We start from the raw sequence: 15828 nt of genomic DNA, 5'->3' as shown, positions 1-15828 counted from the left end.
AAAACGAAGATCATGGCATCTGGTCCCATCACTTCATGGGAAATAGATTGGGAAACAGTGGAAACAGTGTCAGACTTTATTTTTCTGGGCTCCAAAATCACTGCAGATGGTGACTGCAGCCATGAAATTAAAAGACGCTTACTCCTTGGAAGGAAAGTTATGACCAACCTAGACAGCATATTCAAAAGCAGAGATATTACTTTGTCAACAAAAGTTCATCTAGTCAAGGCTATGGTTTTTCCTGTGGTCATGTATGGATGTGAGAGTTGGACTGTGAAGAAGGCTGAGCGCCGAAGAATTGATGCTTTTGAACTGTGGTGTTGGAGAAGACTCTTGAGAGTCCCTTGGACTGCAAGGAGATCCAACCAGTCCATTCTGAAGGAGATCAGCCCTGGGATTTCTTTAGAAGGATGATGCTAAACCTGAAACTCCAGTACTTTGGCCACCTCATGTGAAGAGTTGACTCATTGGAAAAGACTCTGATGCTGGGAGGAATTGGGGGCAGGAGGAGAAGGGGACGGCAGAAGATGAGATGGCTGGATGGCATCACTGACTCGATGGACGTGAGCCTGAGTGAACTCCAGGAGTTGGTGATGGACAGGGAGGCCTGGCGTGCTGCGATTCATGGGGTCGCAAAGAGTCGGACACAACTGAGCGACTGATCTGATCTGATCTGATGGTGGTTTTATTCCTAGTTTTTTAAAGAATCTCCATGCCATCTTCCATAGTGGCTGTATCAATTTACATTCCCACCAACAGTGCAAAGGTGTTCCCTTTTCTCCACACCCTCTCCATCATTTATTGTTTATAGACTTTTTGATGATGGCCATTTCATGTGTTTGTTAGTCATCTGTATTTCTTCTTTGGAGAAATGTCTGTTAAGGTCTTTTTCTCACTTTTTGATTGGGTTGTTTGTTTCTCTGCTATTGAGTTGTATGAGCTGCTTGTGTATTTTGGCAATTAGTCCTTTGTCAGTTCTTTCATTTGCTATTATTTTCTCCCATTCAGAGGAGAAAATAATGTCTTTTCACCTTGCTTAGTTTTGTTTGCTGTGCAAAAGCTTTTAAGTTTAATCAGGTCCCACTTGTTTACTTTTGTTTTTATTTCTGTTACTCTAGGAGGTGGATCATAGAGGATCTTGCTTTGATTTATGTCATCAACAGTTCTGCCTATGTTTTCCTCTAAGAGTTTTATAGTTTCTGGTCTTATATTTAGGTCTTTTATTCATTTTAAGTTTATCTTTGTGTGTGGTGTTAGGAAGTGTTCTAATTTCATTCTTTTACGTGTAGCTGTCCTGTTTTCCCAGCACCATTTTATTGAAGAGGCTGTCTTTGCCCCATTGTATATTCTTGCCTCCTTTGTCAAAAATAAGGTACCCATAGTTGCCTGGGTTTATTTCTGGGCTTTCTGTCTTATTTCATTGTTCTATATCTGTGTTTGTGCCAGTGCCAAACTGTCTTGATGACTCTAGCTTTGTAGTATAATCTGAAGTCAGGAAGGTTGATTCCTCCAGCTCCATTCTTCTTTCTCAGGACTGCTTTGGCTATTCGGGGTCTTTCGTGTTACATATGAATTGTGAAATTTTTTGTTCTAGTTCTGTGAAAAATGCCATTGGCAATTTGATAGGGATCACATTGAATCTGTAGATTGCGTTTGGTTGTATAGTCATTTTCACAATATTGATTCTTCCTACCCAGGAACATGGAATATCTCTCCGTCTGTTTATGTCCCCATTGATTTCTTTCATTAGTGTCTTATAATTTTCTGCATACAGTTCTTTTGTCTTCTTAGGTAAGTTTATTCCTAGATATTTACTTTTGTTGTTGTTGTTGCAGTGGTGAATGGGATTGATTCCTTAATTTCTCTTTCTGATTTTTCATTGTTAGTATATAGAAATGCAAGTGATTTCTGTGTATTGACTTTGTATCCTGCCACTTTGCTAAATTCACTGATTAGCTCTCGTAATTTTCTGATACTATCTTTAGGGTTTTCTATGTACAGTATCATGTCATCTGCAAATAGTGAGAACTTTAATTCTTCTTTTCCAATCTGGATTCCTTTTATTTCTTTTTCTTCTCTGGTTGCTGTAGCTGGGACTTCCAGTGCTATGTGAATAATAGTGGGGAAAGTGGACACCCTTGTCTTGTTCCTGATCTTAGGGAGAATGTTTTCAGTTTTTCACCATTGAGAATATTTGCTGTAGGCTTATCACATAAGGCCTTTACTATGTTGAGGTAAAGGAGGTAAAGGAGATCAGTCCTGGGTGTTCGTTGGAAGGACTGATGCTGAAGCTGAAACTCCAATACCTCATGTGAAGAGTTGAATCATTGGAAAAGACTCTGATGCTGGGAGGGATTGGGGGCAGGAGGAGAAGGAGACGACAGAGGATGAGATGGCTGGATGGCATCACCAACTTGATGGACATGAGTTTTAGTGAACTCCGGGAGTTGGTGATGGACAGGGAGGCTTGGCGTGCTGCGATTCATGGGGTCACAAAGAGTCAGACACGACTGAGCGACTAAACTGAACTGATGTTGAGGTAGGTTCCTTCTGTGCCCATTTTTTGGAGAGTTTTAATCATAAATGGGTACTAAATTTTGCCAAAGGCTTTTTCTGCATCTATTGAGATTATCATATGGTTTTTATCTTTCAATTTGTTAATGTGGTGTATCACATTGATTGATTTATATATATTGAAGAATCCTTGCATCCCTGGAATAAACCCAACTTGATCATGGTGTATGAGCTTTTTGATGTGGTACTGAATTCTGTTTGCTAAAATTTTGTTGAGGATTTTTGCATCTATGTTCATCAGTGATATTGGCCTGTAGTTTTCTTTTTTTGTGTTGTTTTTGTCTGGTTTTGGTATCAAGATGATGGTGGCCTCATAGAATGAGTTTGGAAGTGTTCCTTCCTCTGCGATTGAAGGATAGGCATTAGTTTTTCTCTAAATGTTTGGTAGAATTCTCCTGTGAAGCCATGTGGTCCTGGGCTTTTGTTTTTTGGGAGATTTTTTATCACAGCTTCAATTTCAGTGCTTATAACTGGATTGTTCATAATTTCTATTTCTTCCTGGTTCAGTCTTGGAAGGTTGAACTTTTCTAAGAATCTGTCCATTTCTTCCAGGTTATCTATTTTATTGCCATATAGTTGTTCATAATAGTCTCTTATAATTGTTTGTATTTCTACATTGTCTGTTGTAACCTCTCCTTTTTCATTTCTGAATTTGTTGATTTGATTCTTCTTTTTTTTTCCTGATAAGTCTGGCTAAAGTTTTGTCAATTGTGTTTATTCGCTCAAAGAACCAGCTTTTAGTTTTATTAACCTTTACTATTGTTTCTTTCATTTCTTTTTCATTTATTTCTGCTCACATCTTTATGATATCTTTCCTTCTGCTAATTTTGGGGGTTTTTTGTTCTTCTTTTCCCAGTTGTTTTAGGTGTAAAGTTAGGTTGTCTATTCAGTGTTTTTCTTGTTTCTTGAGGTAGGATTGTACCACTACAGACTTCCCTCTTAGAACTGCTTTTGCTGCATCCCATAGGTTTTGAGTTGTGTTTTCATTGTCATTTGTTTCTAGAAATATTTTTATTTCCCTTTTGATTTCTTCAGTAACCTATTGGTTATTTAGAAACGTGTTGTTTAATCTCCATGTGTTTTTGTTTCTTATTGTTTTTTTTCTTGTAATTGATAATCTAGTCTCATAACGTTGTGGTCAGAGAAGATACCTGATAGGATTTCAGTTTTCTTACATTTACTGAGGTTTGGTTTGTGACCCAAGATGTGTTCTATCCTGGAGAATGTTGCATGTGCACTTAAGATGTATTCTTCTGCATTTGGATAGAATGTCCTGAAGATGTCAATGAGATCCATCTCATCTAATGTGTCATTTAAAACTTGTGTTTCTTATTAATTTTCTGTTTTGATGATCTGACCATTGATACAAGTGGGATGTTAAAGTCTCCTACTATCATTGTGTTACTGTCAGTTTCTCCTTTTCTGTCTGTTAGTGTTTGTCTTATGTATTGAGGTGCTCCTCTGCTGGGTGCATAGATATTTACAGTTGTTATGTCTTCCTCTTGGATTGATCCCTCCATCATTTTGTAGTGGCCTTCCTTATCTCTTGTAATCTTTATTTTAAGGTCTATTTTGTCTGATATGAGGATTGCTATTCCAGCTTTCTTTTGCTTCCCATTTGCATGGAATATATTTTTCCATCCTCTCACTTTCAGTCTGTATGTGTCTTTAGGTCTGAAGTGGGTTTCTTGAAAACAGCATAAAAATGGGTCTTGTTTTTGTATCCATTCAGCCAGTCTGTGTCTTTCGGTTGGAGCATTTAATCTATTTACATTTAAAGTAATTATTGATATATACGTTCCTATTGCCATTTTCATAATTGTTTGGGGTTGATTTTGTAGATCTTTTCTCTTCTCTTGTATTTCTTGGCTGTATAAGTCCCTTTAACATTTTTGTAAAGCTAATTTGGTGGTACTTAATTCTCTTAACTTTTGCTTGTCTGAAAAGGTTATTTCTCCATCAGTTTTGAATGAGATCCTTGCTGAGTACAGTAATCTTGGTTGTAGATTTTTCCCTTCAGTACTTTAAATATATCTTCCCATTCTCTTCTGGCCTGCAGTTTCTGCTGAAAGGTTTCCCTTGTATGTTACTTGTTGCTTCTCCCTTGCTGCTTTTAATTTTTTCTTTGTGTTAGTCTTTGTTAGTTTGATTAGTATGTCTCTTGGCGTGTTTCTCCTTAGGTTTATCTTGTATGGGACTCTTTGCACCTCTTGGACTGGATTGACTATTTCCTTTTCCATGTTGGGGAAATTTTCAACTATAATCTCTTCAGAAATTTTCTCATACTCTTTCCTTTTCTCTTCCGCTTCTTGGACCCCTATAATTCGAATGTTGGTGCATTTGGTATTGTCCCAGAGGTCTCTGAGACTATCCTCAGTTCTTTTCATTCTTTTTACTTTGTTCTGCTCTTCAAAAGGTTTTTCCACCATTTTATCTTCCAGCTCACTGATTCGTTCTTCTGCCTCAGGTATTCTGCTATTGATTCCTTCTAGAGTATTTTTAATTTCAATAATTGTGTTGTTTGTCTCTGTATTTTATTCTTTAATTCTTCTAGGTCTTTGTTAATTGATTCTTGCATTTTCTCCATTTTGTTTTCAAGATTTTTGATCATCTTTACTATCATTATGTTGAATTCTTTTTCGATAGTTTGCCTATTTTCTCTTCATTTATTTGGACTTCTGTGTTTCTGGTTTATTTGTGTAGTATTTCTCTGCCTTTTTTTTTTTTTTTTTAAACTTACTGTATTTGAGATCTCCTTTTCCAGACTTCAAGGAAAGTTGAATTCTTTCTTCCTTTTGGTTTCTGCCCTCCTAAGGTTGGTCCAGTGGTTTGTGTAGGGTGAGATTTGTGCTGAGTTTTTGTTTGTTTGTTTGTTTTTCCTCTGATGGGCAAGGCTGAGTGAGGTGGTAATCCTGTCTGCCGATGATGTTGTTTGTATTTTTGTTTTGTTGTTTAGATGAGGTGTCCTGCACAGGGTGCTGTGGGTGGTGTGGGTTTCATTTGTGTGGAGTTCTCACTGTTTGGTACTCCCTGGAGTCACTGCTGTCACAGTCCTTTCCCGGGAGTCACAGCTCACCTTACCTCCCTAGGATGCCCTCTAACTGTGCTGATCTCTGGACCTGCTGTGATGGCACCTCAGATTCTAATCTGGTCCTGCTTCTGTGTGTTCTTGCCTCCAGTGTCCACAGCTATCAGAGCTAGTGTGTTTTCTTTTGTGGGAGCTCTTAGTGACCTCTTATGTCATAGACAACAGTCTGCCTAGTTGATCGTGTGGATTTAGTCTGCAGCTTGTACAGCTGGTGGGGAGGTTTTGGGTCTTCTTCCTTAGCCACACTGCCCCTGGATTTCAATTGTGGTTTTATTTCCACCTCTACATGGGGGTTGTCCACTGGAGTTTGTTCCTGAGGCTGCCCTGGAGGACTTGGGTTTGTTCCTGTGAGGGCCAGGTCTGGAGGTGGTGCAGCTTCTTGGGTCACAGGAGTTCTGGCAGCACCAGGTACTCAGGGGAGTTGGTACTAGGGCGGCAGGAAATATAGTGCTCTAGAAGGGTATGGCAAGCAGTATTGGTCAGTAAGCTCCAGTATTCTTGCCTGGAGAAACCCCCTCCCTGACAGAGAAGCCTGGCAGGCCATAGTCTGCTGCTGCTGCTGCTGCTAAGTCGATTCAGTCGTGTCCGACTCTCTGCGACCCCATAGACGGCAGCCCACCAGGCTCCCCTGTCCCTGGGATTCTCCAGGCAAGAACACTGGAGTGGGTTGCCATTTCCTTCTCCAATGCATGAAAGTGAAAAGTGAAAGGTAAGTCGCTCAGTCGTGTCCAACTCTCAGCGACCCCATGGACTGCAGCCTACCAGGCTCCTCCATCCATGGGATTTTCCAGGCAAGAGTATTGGAGTGGGGTGCCATTGCCTTCTCTGGCCACAGTCTACAGGGTTGCAAAGAGTTGGACACAACCAAAGTGACACTGTGTGCATAGATGCAAGACCTTTTTCGCCTGTGGCAGCTCTGCCCCAGTGAGAGCTGAGTGTGAAGGTGGTGCAGCTGCTTGGCTTGCAGGGACCCTGGTGGCGCCAAGTGTGCAGGGACTTGGACTGCCTCTACCACAGGAGTTATGGCCCTATCAGAGTCTTTTTTTCTGAGCCTCTTGTAGCTGGTGATCAGAAAGCCTTTTTGGCCAGCCTTTCTCCATAGCTCTGCCTGTTCAGGCATTTAGAGGGCTCCCTTGCCTGGGGTCCTTCTCTGTTGTTCAGCACGTCAGGCACATAGAGGGGACTCTTGGCTGGGGTCCTACTCTGTACATTGACAGGTCAGGCACTTAAAGGGGCATGTAGGTGGGATCCTACTCTGTAATTCAGTGCATCAGGCGTTTGATGAGCCAGCCTCTCTATTATTCAACTGTGGATGCTGGCATGTGGGGGGAGAGAGGGTATGGAGATGGCTCCACCTCCTTCGTGTAACTCAGCAGTATCACCTTGCTTCCATGGATGCCTGGCTTTCCTCCACAGACATTTCCCACCACAATCTCCTCCCTCACATCGCCTCATTTCATCTCTCTGCAGTCAACAGCAGCCCTCGCCCTGGGATTGCTCCACAATCCCAAAACTCCAGCTCCCAGCTGCTGCACCTTCCAGGGGACCAGTGTTATTGTCTGGGATATGTATGGCTGTGGCAAGGACTGTCTAATTATCATTATACTTAGGCTGCCACAGATCAGCTGTTTCACTCTCAGGCTTGAATATTTCTCCTCTGACTCAGAGAATTACCCCGATGTGGGGTTCGGACCCCTGCTTTGCTTCCCCCTCCTGCCAAGGGCAGGTCCAGTCCTACTAACTCTCCTGTTCTTCGTCCTACTGAGTTTTGTGTGGTTCGATACATTCTTTTCCACTGGTCAGGTACTCCTGTCCGCTCTCAGCTGGTGTTCTGCATGCACTTCTGTGTCTGAAGGGGTATTCCTGATGTATCATGGAGAGAAAGGTACTCCACGTCTGCCTACTCCTCGGCCATCTTGTTCTCCCAGGATCTGTTTCAGTGAGTCGGCTCTTCACATCAGGTGGCCCAAGTATTGGAGCTTCAGCTTTAGCAGCAGTGTCTTTATTACTGTATCTTGACCAGTTCCAGAAGCCTGAACTAAATTAAGAAAAAAAATTTTTTTTTCTTAATTTAGTTGACTGGGTCGGGGAGAGAGGGAGACAGAAAAGAAAGAAATGTAGGCTCTCCTTCACAGTTAAAATTAACTAAATTACCCAGTTAATGATAATTAATTAAACAGTCTATATTAAGCTAGTATCTTAGACAGCTGCCCTTTTCTCTTTATGTTAATGGTTTATAAAATCAGATAAATATATATATATAATTGGAAAAGATAGAATAATTAAGCTCATTAAAAGCCTAGATCCATGATTCTTCAATGTTAGCATACATTAGAATGTGACGGGAGTGTGATAGGTGAACCCCACCTCCAGAACTTGACTTCACAGGTCTGAAATGGTTCTAGAATTTGCATTTCTAATAAGTTCCCAGGTGATGCTCTTGTTGTGTCCCAGGATTACACTTTGAAAACTGCTGCATTCGATTGTTTCTCAGTAATTAAGATGCTACCAAGATTCTCTTTAGTATTATGTAAGTTGTACCATTTTGTTTGTGTGTGTGTGTATATATATATAATTATTGCATATGTTTATATATAATATATATTTAATAGTCAATAATAAAGGTATGCAACTGCAAAAGAATTAAAAGTTGAATGAAGGAAAGCAATATTCTATAGACACAGTTTAATTTTCTTTAATGTGGTTATCGTCACTGATAGGCTAGTGCTGTTGTCACTAATGCTTGCCAGGTTAAGTTGAGAAATAACTAATTAATAAACAGAATATTATATTTCAGGAGAGGGCAGAATCAGTAATGATGTATATCAGCAAGTACTTTGAGATGTTTAGCTAAGATCCTAACACTAATACAGCCAGTTTTTTTTAGTATGTTCCAGTATTATTATAAAGCTTTAGTTTTATTTAAAGATTCCAAAGAACCTCCTTATACACATTCATACTTCATTTTATGATGTTTCTTTTCACTAGAACTTATATTTGAGGAGATAGTAAGTATATGCTACTTGAGTTCCTTGTCCTGTCTGATTTTTTAAATAGATTTTTCTGATTCGGTAAATACTTATATACCATTCTGATAAGTAATATTCTTTTGTTCTTTTTTATTGAGATATAATTGACATACAATATTAATTAGTTTCAGGTATACAGCATAATGATTTGATATTTGTATATATTGCAAAATGATCACCACAATAGCTCTAGTTAACATCCTTCATCATACAGTTACAGAATTATTTTTTCCTTGTGATGAGAAGTTACAAGGTCTACTCTCTTAGTAACTGTCAAATATGCAGTATAGTATTACTAAACTGGAGTCAACCATGCTATACATTACATCCCCATGACTTACTCATTTTATAAGTGGAAATTTGTGCCTTCAACCCCCTTCACCCTGTTCCTTGTCTTTCTTTTTTTTTTTTTATTTAAAGCCACTGGATGTGGACAAAGATTCATCTCTGGTGACTCTTTGTTATGGACTCTGTGTTCTGGGACGGAGAGCTTTGGGGACTGCATCCCACCATATGTCCAGGTAAGGAAGGCATTGCTGTTTTCAGAAACAGACTGGGAAGCTCTATAACCAAAATCTGAAAAATCTGAAATGGTTTTTAACGGAAGCATTCTATGTTAATTTATTACAAATGTTTCTTCAGATATTGTATAGATCTTTTTAGTAAACACAGTGGAATTCGAAGTGGTTAAAAGAACTAACTTTTAAAATTCACATGTGTGTAGGCAGCTGCAGATAATGAGAATTTAATAATTTAAGACATTAAAAAAATAACTCAATGTATGATTGGTGTCTTCCCATATACATCTATTTTTCTAACAGTTCACTTCCTTTTATTTTTATTTTTCTCCTTTTAGTCTTTGCTCAGAGCATTTATATTCTTAATATAATGGTACATTAGATTTGGGGACTCTAAATGTAAACTGGATTTCTTGTTGTGAACACCCAGTTGAATTAGAATTAAGAAATGCCACATAATGCTTCTTCTCTGATTACCTCATGTTTTCCATTAGGCCCTCCTTACTCTCAAGTTAGAGAGTCTTCACCTTCTGTTTATGTTCAAGGACTCACTATTACAGTAGGTCATGAACAAGGGTCCAGGGCAAATAGCCTTGACCCTTGTGATTCTGATTCAGGGAAACTGATATTAGTTCTTGGCGTCTGTATCTTCAAAACACTCCCAGATGATTCTGATGCATAACCAGATGTTAGAATCAGTGTAATGGAAGACCTTTGTCAAAATATGTAAACTTTTATCTCCAATCTTAACAGTAATTTAGAGTCATTCCTCTATGGATTGCATGCCCTATTTAAGGGAGATTTCCGTATTTCTTCAATTCGGGACGAATGGATCTTTGCTGACATGGAACTCCTGAGGAAAGTAGTAGTCCCTGGAATTCGTATGTCCATTAAACTTCATCAGGTAAGAGGAGGGAATTTCTAATACATTACTGGTTTTAATGGTACTTCTTCATTTGACTCCCAAATTATGTTCCTTGGGATCCTTTTGAGAAATACTCTGATTTGAGACAAAGAAAAACATGATTCTTGATAGGATATTAAATCTTAGAAGCCTGAACCTGTGTTTGTAACAGTGGATTTGAACAGTAATAGTAGAGAGTGACCTGGGCATGAACTTGAAGAAAAATACAAGCAGTGACAAACTGAAAATACAAGCCTTGGGCCCCTGTAAGGGTTGCTTTGACTTCAGGTGATTGTAATTCATGCCTGTTCTCAGGTGATTGTAATTCATGCCTGTTCTTTGAGTAAATGTTAGTTGATCCCCAGTGCAGTATAACAACATCTCAGGAGTCTTGCAAGTGTTGCTGTTATTTAACTATGAGCTTCATTTACCATGTTTTATAGAATAAATGATGGTTAGGACAGAATCAGCCTTAATTAAATAATCCTAGAAAGGCAATAAAATGAAAATGATACTCTCAAATGCAAATCTAAAGCACTGGGCCCCTTTAAGAACATATTTTGAAATTAGGTGCTGGCGCTTGCTGCCCTTATCGTTCCGCGTGACAGCTGTGATGAGATTTGAGGATAGAGAGCACGTGATGGTGTTGATCAAATGCAGCTGCTGTGCTCGGATGTGGGTGTCTCTCACTGCCAAATAAGAGGTGGACTACCCCGCAGATGAGTTTACCATGACCTAGTGGAATGAAGTTAACACCCAATATTATTTAGGAGCATTACTAATAAAGACTACAGTATTTGAAAATTTCTGTGAAAAGAATACTGTTTGGGGATGATGGGGAAAAAAAATATTTGGGATCAAGGAGAAGAGGGCGGCAGAGGATGAGATGGTTGGATAGCATGACCTGCTCAATAGCCATGAACTTGGGGCAAACTCCAGGAGATAGCAAGGGCCAGGGAGGCCTGGTGTGCTGCAGTCCATGGGGTCACAAAGAGTCAGACGCTACTTAGCGACTGAACAACAACAACAGAATTGTCCATCATCAGACTGGCTTTAGAGTTTCAAGACAAAATTCAGTGTATTTTAAAGAAAAAGATAATGATTTCATATTAAAATGTTTTTAAAACTTAACAGTTTCTCAGAAGGTATTGTGTTTCTGCTACGTAGGAAATACTCTTTTATGTAGCATAATTATCTAACAGCTCCTGACAGACATCTTTAACTCTAAACATCATGACAGGTATTTTATCTCCATCTGGCAGAGAGGAAACTGAGGCACAGACTCTCTGTATTTTCTCATCCCTGTCTCTCCCTACAAGTGCTCTTGCCTGGTGCTTCCAATCCATTTCCTTACATGTGTTTTTAGCCTGTGACAATGGTTCTCTACCTTATAATCAGGCCCAATGCAGTTGAGTACAACACACTGTCATTATTAGCCATGACTGACAGCAACAATGACAGATTGGGAAGGGGTAAGGAGGTGGACATGGGAACCCGGGGCCATAGAGTGCTGAGGGAGGGGAGAAGATGAGAATACAGGTGCAGCCTGGAGAAGTTCTGTGATCCACACACACCTTGGAGAAGAGTGAGATTGACCTGTGAAGAAACAAGCAACAGCCATTCACCCAGCATTACTTTGACCAGACAGGGGGTTGCTGGTGAGAGACTCTGAGGCCAGGATAAGATAGATGTGTAGATTAGTACTGTTCATCTCCAAAGTTCATTTGTACTCATGAAAATCCACAAAAGGCTTCTATGTTAAAGTGTTAGTACATATGTATACTACTTGGCATGTGACCCAGCAAGTCCATTCCCACATATTTACCCAAGAGAATGAAAGTGTATGTCCACCCAAAGACTTACACACATGTGCTTAGCAGTTCTAGTCCCAAGAGCCCAAAGCTGCAGATAACTCCAGTGTTCATCAACAGATAGAATATTACTTAGCAGTAAATGTAAATGATCTACTGTTAGATGCCACAGGAAGAATGAATATCAAATATTATACAGAATAAGGGAAGCCAGACATAAAAAGAGTGCATATTGTATTATTTTATTTAGGTAAAATTTAGAACAGGCCAAACTAATCTGTAGTGACAGAAAGCAGATCAGTGGTTGCTTGGGATGTAGGGATTGAATGCCAGAGGGCAGGAAGGAACTTTGAAATGACAGAAATAGTCTATATTTAGATTGTAGCAGTGGTTAACACGGGCTTACACATTTGTCAAAGTGCGTCTGACTGTACTATTAAAATGGGTGCAATTTATTATGTGTAAATTATACCTCAACTGATTGTTTTTTAAAAAGATTCTGTTTCCGGAGAGCTAAATACATAAAATTTCTGTTAACCTTTGTTTCAGACACAGTCTCTGATAGGGTGCTTTTCAATTTTTAATTCTGCAATCTGTTTTATGTTTTTACTTTAGAAATTAAAACTGTTACGTGTGTAGTATTTAATTTTACAATGTTCTGTAATGTATCAGTGTTCTCATCCACATAATCACCCACAGCCCAGAAATTTATTTTACTCACAGTTTTGTAGCTGAAGATTAGCCAAAACTCAGAGAAATTAAGTAAATCACGCTTTTCATGTGTTCTCTCTCGTCCTCTAATCATTTTGTAAAACAGCTTACTTCCTTATTTTTTTTTTTCCACTAGTCTCTTTAAGGGAGTTTACATGGTTGTTAGAGCTAAAATACACCAATTAAAGTCTAGCTTGGTTTACAAGAGATATATAATGAAAATGTTAACAACCTGTGATCTCCTTGAGGCCAGTGATAGCGTCTTAGTAATCTTTATATCCTCATTGCTTAGTACTTGGCAGCCAGTGAATGTTACATGAGTTGCATTGTTTTCAACAAATAGTATTTCCTGTGTATCTCCTCATAACTTTTCAAGTGTATTTCTAAAATGCTTCTGAAAACCTTTCCTAGAATTGGAAACATTATCTCTTTTTTTATTTATTTGAAAACTAATGGAAAACAATGGAAAGTAAACATCTCCCAAGAGTAAGCATCTTCTGTCATCCTGTACCATCATACAATACTCCAAGAAGCAGTCACTGCCAATAATTGGATGCCTATCTTTTCTGCTTTCCCCAAGTTCATTCAGACATTTTCAACTATATTTATACATATTTTCCTTTTTAAAAATGTAATCGTGCTGTGTAAATTGATCTGGGTCAAGCTCTTTTCCCAGTTAATATAATGTGGACACCTTTCTAAGTCAGCGCCTGTAGAGGCATTTCACTTTTTTTTTTAATGACTCTGTAGTTTTCCAGAGTGTAATTTTTACTGTGTTTATTCAGCTCTTTCTCTATTCATGAACATTCTGCTTGTTTCAAATATTTATCAGTAAAACACTGTTGAATGATATACATAGAAGTTTACATATTCATTCAACCATTTTAAGCCCAATGAAAATAAATACTTGGACAGGATTGAACATTCTCCACTTTTGGCATGCCTAATGATTTCAGACTTTGTGTCCATTTTACTGAGAATGTGTTTATTGCTTGTCTCTGCACTTTTATTTTCTATTCAAATAATTGTACAAATACTACTAATCCAAGGATGTAATTTCTTCCCTAAGTGAACATCTTGCTGAAAGAGAGCATCTTACGTCAGAATGAAAAAATACTCAAAAAGCGTATTCAAGCTCTGGCACTACCATCATATACTAATTTTCTAAACCTCGTTGTTTAGCCGTTAAGTCATGTCAGACTCTTTGTGACCCCATGGACTGCAGGCTTCTCTGTCCTTCACTGTTCCTGGAGTTTGCTCAAACTCATGTCCATTGAGTCAGTTATGTCATCCAATCATCTCATCCTCCATCGCCCCCTTCTCCTCCTACCCTCAATCTTTCCCAGCTTAAGCCTCTTTGAGCTTCAGTTTCCAAATTTGTAAAATGCTGGCATTATCTGCTCAGCCTACTTGACAAGATTGTTTTAGGATCTTTAGGTGAGATCGTGTGTTGGAGAACTTTGTGCACTATGTACCCACATGTACATGAAGACTTCCATTATCCTCATGTTGGTGACCCTCCCGACCTGGAGGTGCATCCTTGGGGATATGGCCTTCTTGCTCTCACTGTCTCACCTCCCAATAGCCCACACTCCAGTCAGCTGGCCTGAGCACAAATGAGTTACTTTACCTGGGTGTAAAAATGTATCAGCCTCTTAACTATAAATATGAAGGCAGCTAATATGGTATTTTTGTTTCCTTAAAAACATACCATTTCAGAAATTCCCAATTGTGTTATGATTATTGGGGTTTATATCCTGTATCCCCTGTTAATTTGGGGGTTTCTGAATGGGAAGTGTTAATACATTTCATATACTCCATTGTTTCATCCAGACAATCTGCCACACAGTCTTGCATGTGGTAGATATTAAATAACAACCTGCCAAGTAAATGAGTAGTTGCTAAGATCAAGAAGACCTAGCTTCTCTAGGACTTAGGACCCTTAATTTGTGCTCAGAGCTCATAGTTTTGAGCCTTATCTTAACTAGATGAGAGGCAGGATAAAAATTGTATATTGTTATCATCCTAGAGATGAGACTTTAAGTGAAAAGCACCCAGTTAAAAAGAAACATAGTTTCGAGACCTTTTATGTAGCTTTAAAGGTGAGATAATCCTTTAACAGGAAAAAAAAAAATGAAGATATGCAAACCAAATTGAATGAGGTTAAACAATATATATAAATTGGAAATAAAAATGGTTTAGCTAATAAAACTTAGAGGACAGGTAGGGTTGAATTGAGGAATTTGCAGAAGTAGTAGAGCAGTAATTAGCTAATTCCTAACCTGGATAAATTTAAGAATCAGTCATTTACCTCTGCTAGTACAAACACATGCTGGTAATGAAATACATAAGCCAGTTTTTAAGACTTATAATTTAGTAACTAATTTAGTTTTACAGAGGCTTTCATTGTCTTGGAAGTCATTCTCTAATTTTCCTAGAAATACAGGTCTATCTTTATCTCTGTATATAGGACCATTTCACTTCTCCAGATGAATATGATGACCCCACTGTGCTCTACGAAGCCATTGTATCCCACGAGAAGAACCTCGTCATCGCCCACGAAGGGGACCCTGCGTGGCGGAGTGCAGTGCTCGCCAACTCGCCCTCCCTGCTCGCTCTGCGGCACGTCATGGACGATGGCACTAACGAGTACAAGATCATCATGCTCAACAGACGCTACCTGAGCTTCAGGGTCATTAAAGTAAGGTTTGGAGGCACTTGTCTGCCTCTGAAAACAGTGAAACTTAGAGAACCTTATCCAGACTTAAAAAGTCATGAAATTCTTTCACAGAAAACAGAAACATACAACCACACTACATTGAGTTTATTGTTGATGAGCACTTAATAATTTATTTTGTCAGTAATGTACTCTGTCTTCTGAAGTCTTCTCATGTGCCGGAAAGCCTTAAAGCCTTTCTTCATTTCTGTTTTGGCAGTCTCTTGCCTGTTATATGTACTGTTTGGGCAGCATCTCTTCTGAAAATGTCAGCCCTATATTGCTAATATGATTGATTCCTAGGTTGCAAAATAATACTATAATTTGTACTTGATGGTGATTAGTAGCTCACTGTAAATGGTTCGCTCTGACCTGTTTTTTGGTTGGTTTGTTTTGTTGTTTTTTTAAACGTCTCAGAAATGTTTTACTTGTTTCTTCATTGAATAAACCCACCACCCCCCCCCCCCCAACCCCCCC

General features: G+C 39.0%; 1 protein-coding gene across 1 annotated transcript in view; it reads left to right on the top strand.

Annotated features, from left to right (window-relative positions):
- PCNX (pecanex homolog (Drosophila)) overlaps positions 1-15828 on the top strand; it is a gene marked incomplete at its 5' end in the record, with an annotated part of 186085 nt that overhangs the window by 159563 nt on the left and 10694 nt on the right. Inside the window, 3 exons of the mRNA XM_010846813.1 lie at positions 9112-9212; positions 9963-10113; positions 15106-15336. Coding sequence (XP_010845115.1) covers positions 9112-9212; positions 9963-10113; positions 15106-15336 — 483 coding nt within the window. The remainder of the gene's footprint in view (positions 1-9111; positions 9213-9962; positions 10114-15105; positions 15337-15828) is intronic.

This window comes from Bison bison, unplaced genomic scaffold (assembly GCF_000754665.1).
Source record: "Bison bison bison isolate TAMUID 2011002044 unplaced genomic scaffold, Bison_UMD1.0 scf7180017864239, whole genome shotgun sequence".
NCBI lineage: Eukaryota > Metazoa > Chordata > Mammalia > Artiodactyla > Bovidae > Bison > Bison bison.
Note: the sequence above shows the minus strand (reverse complement) of the source record. Positions and strands in the feature narration are given on the sequence as shown.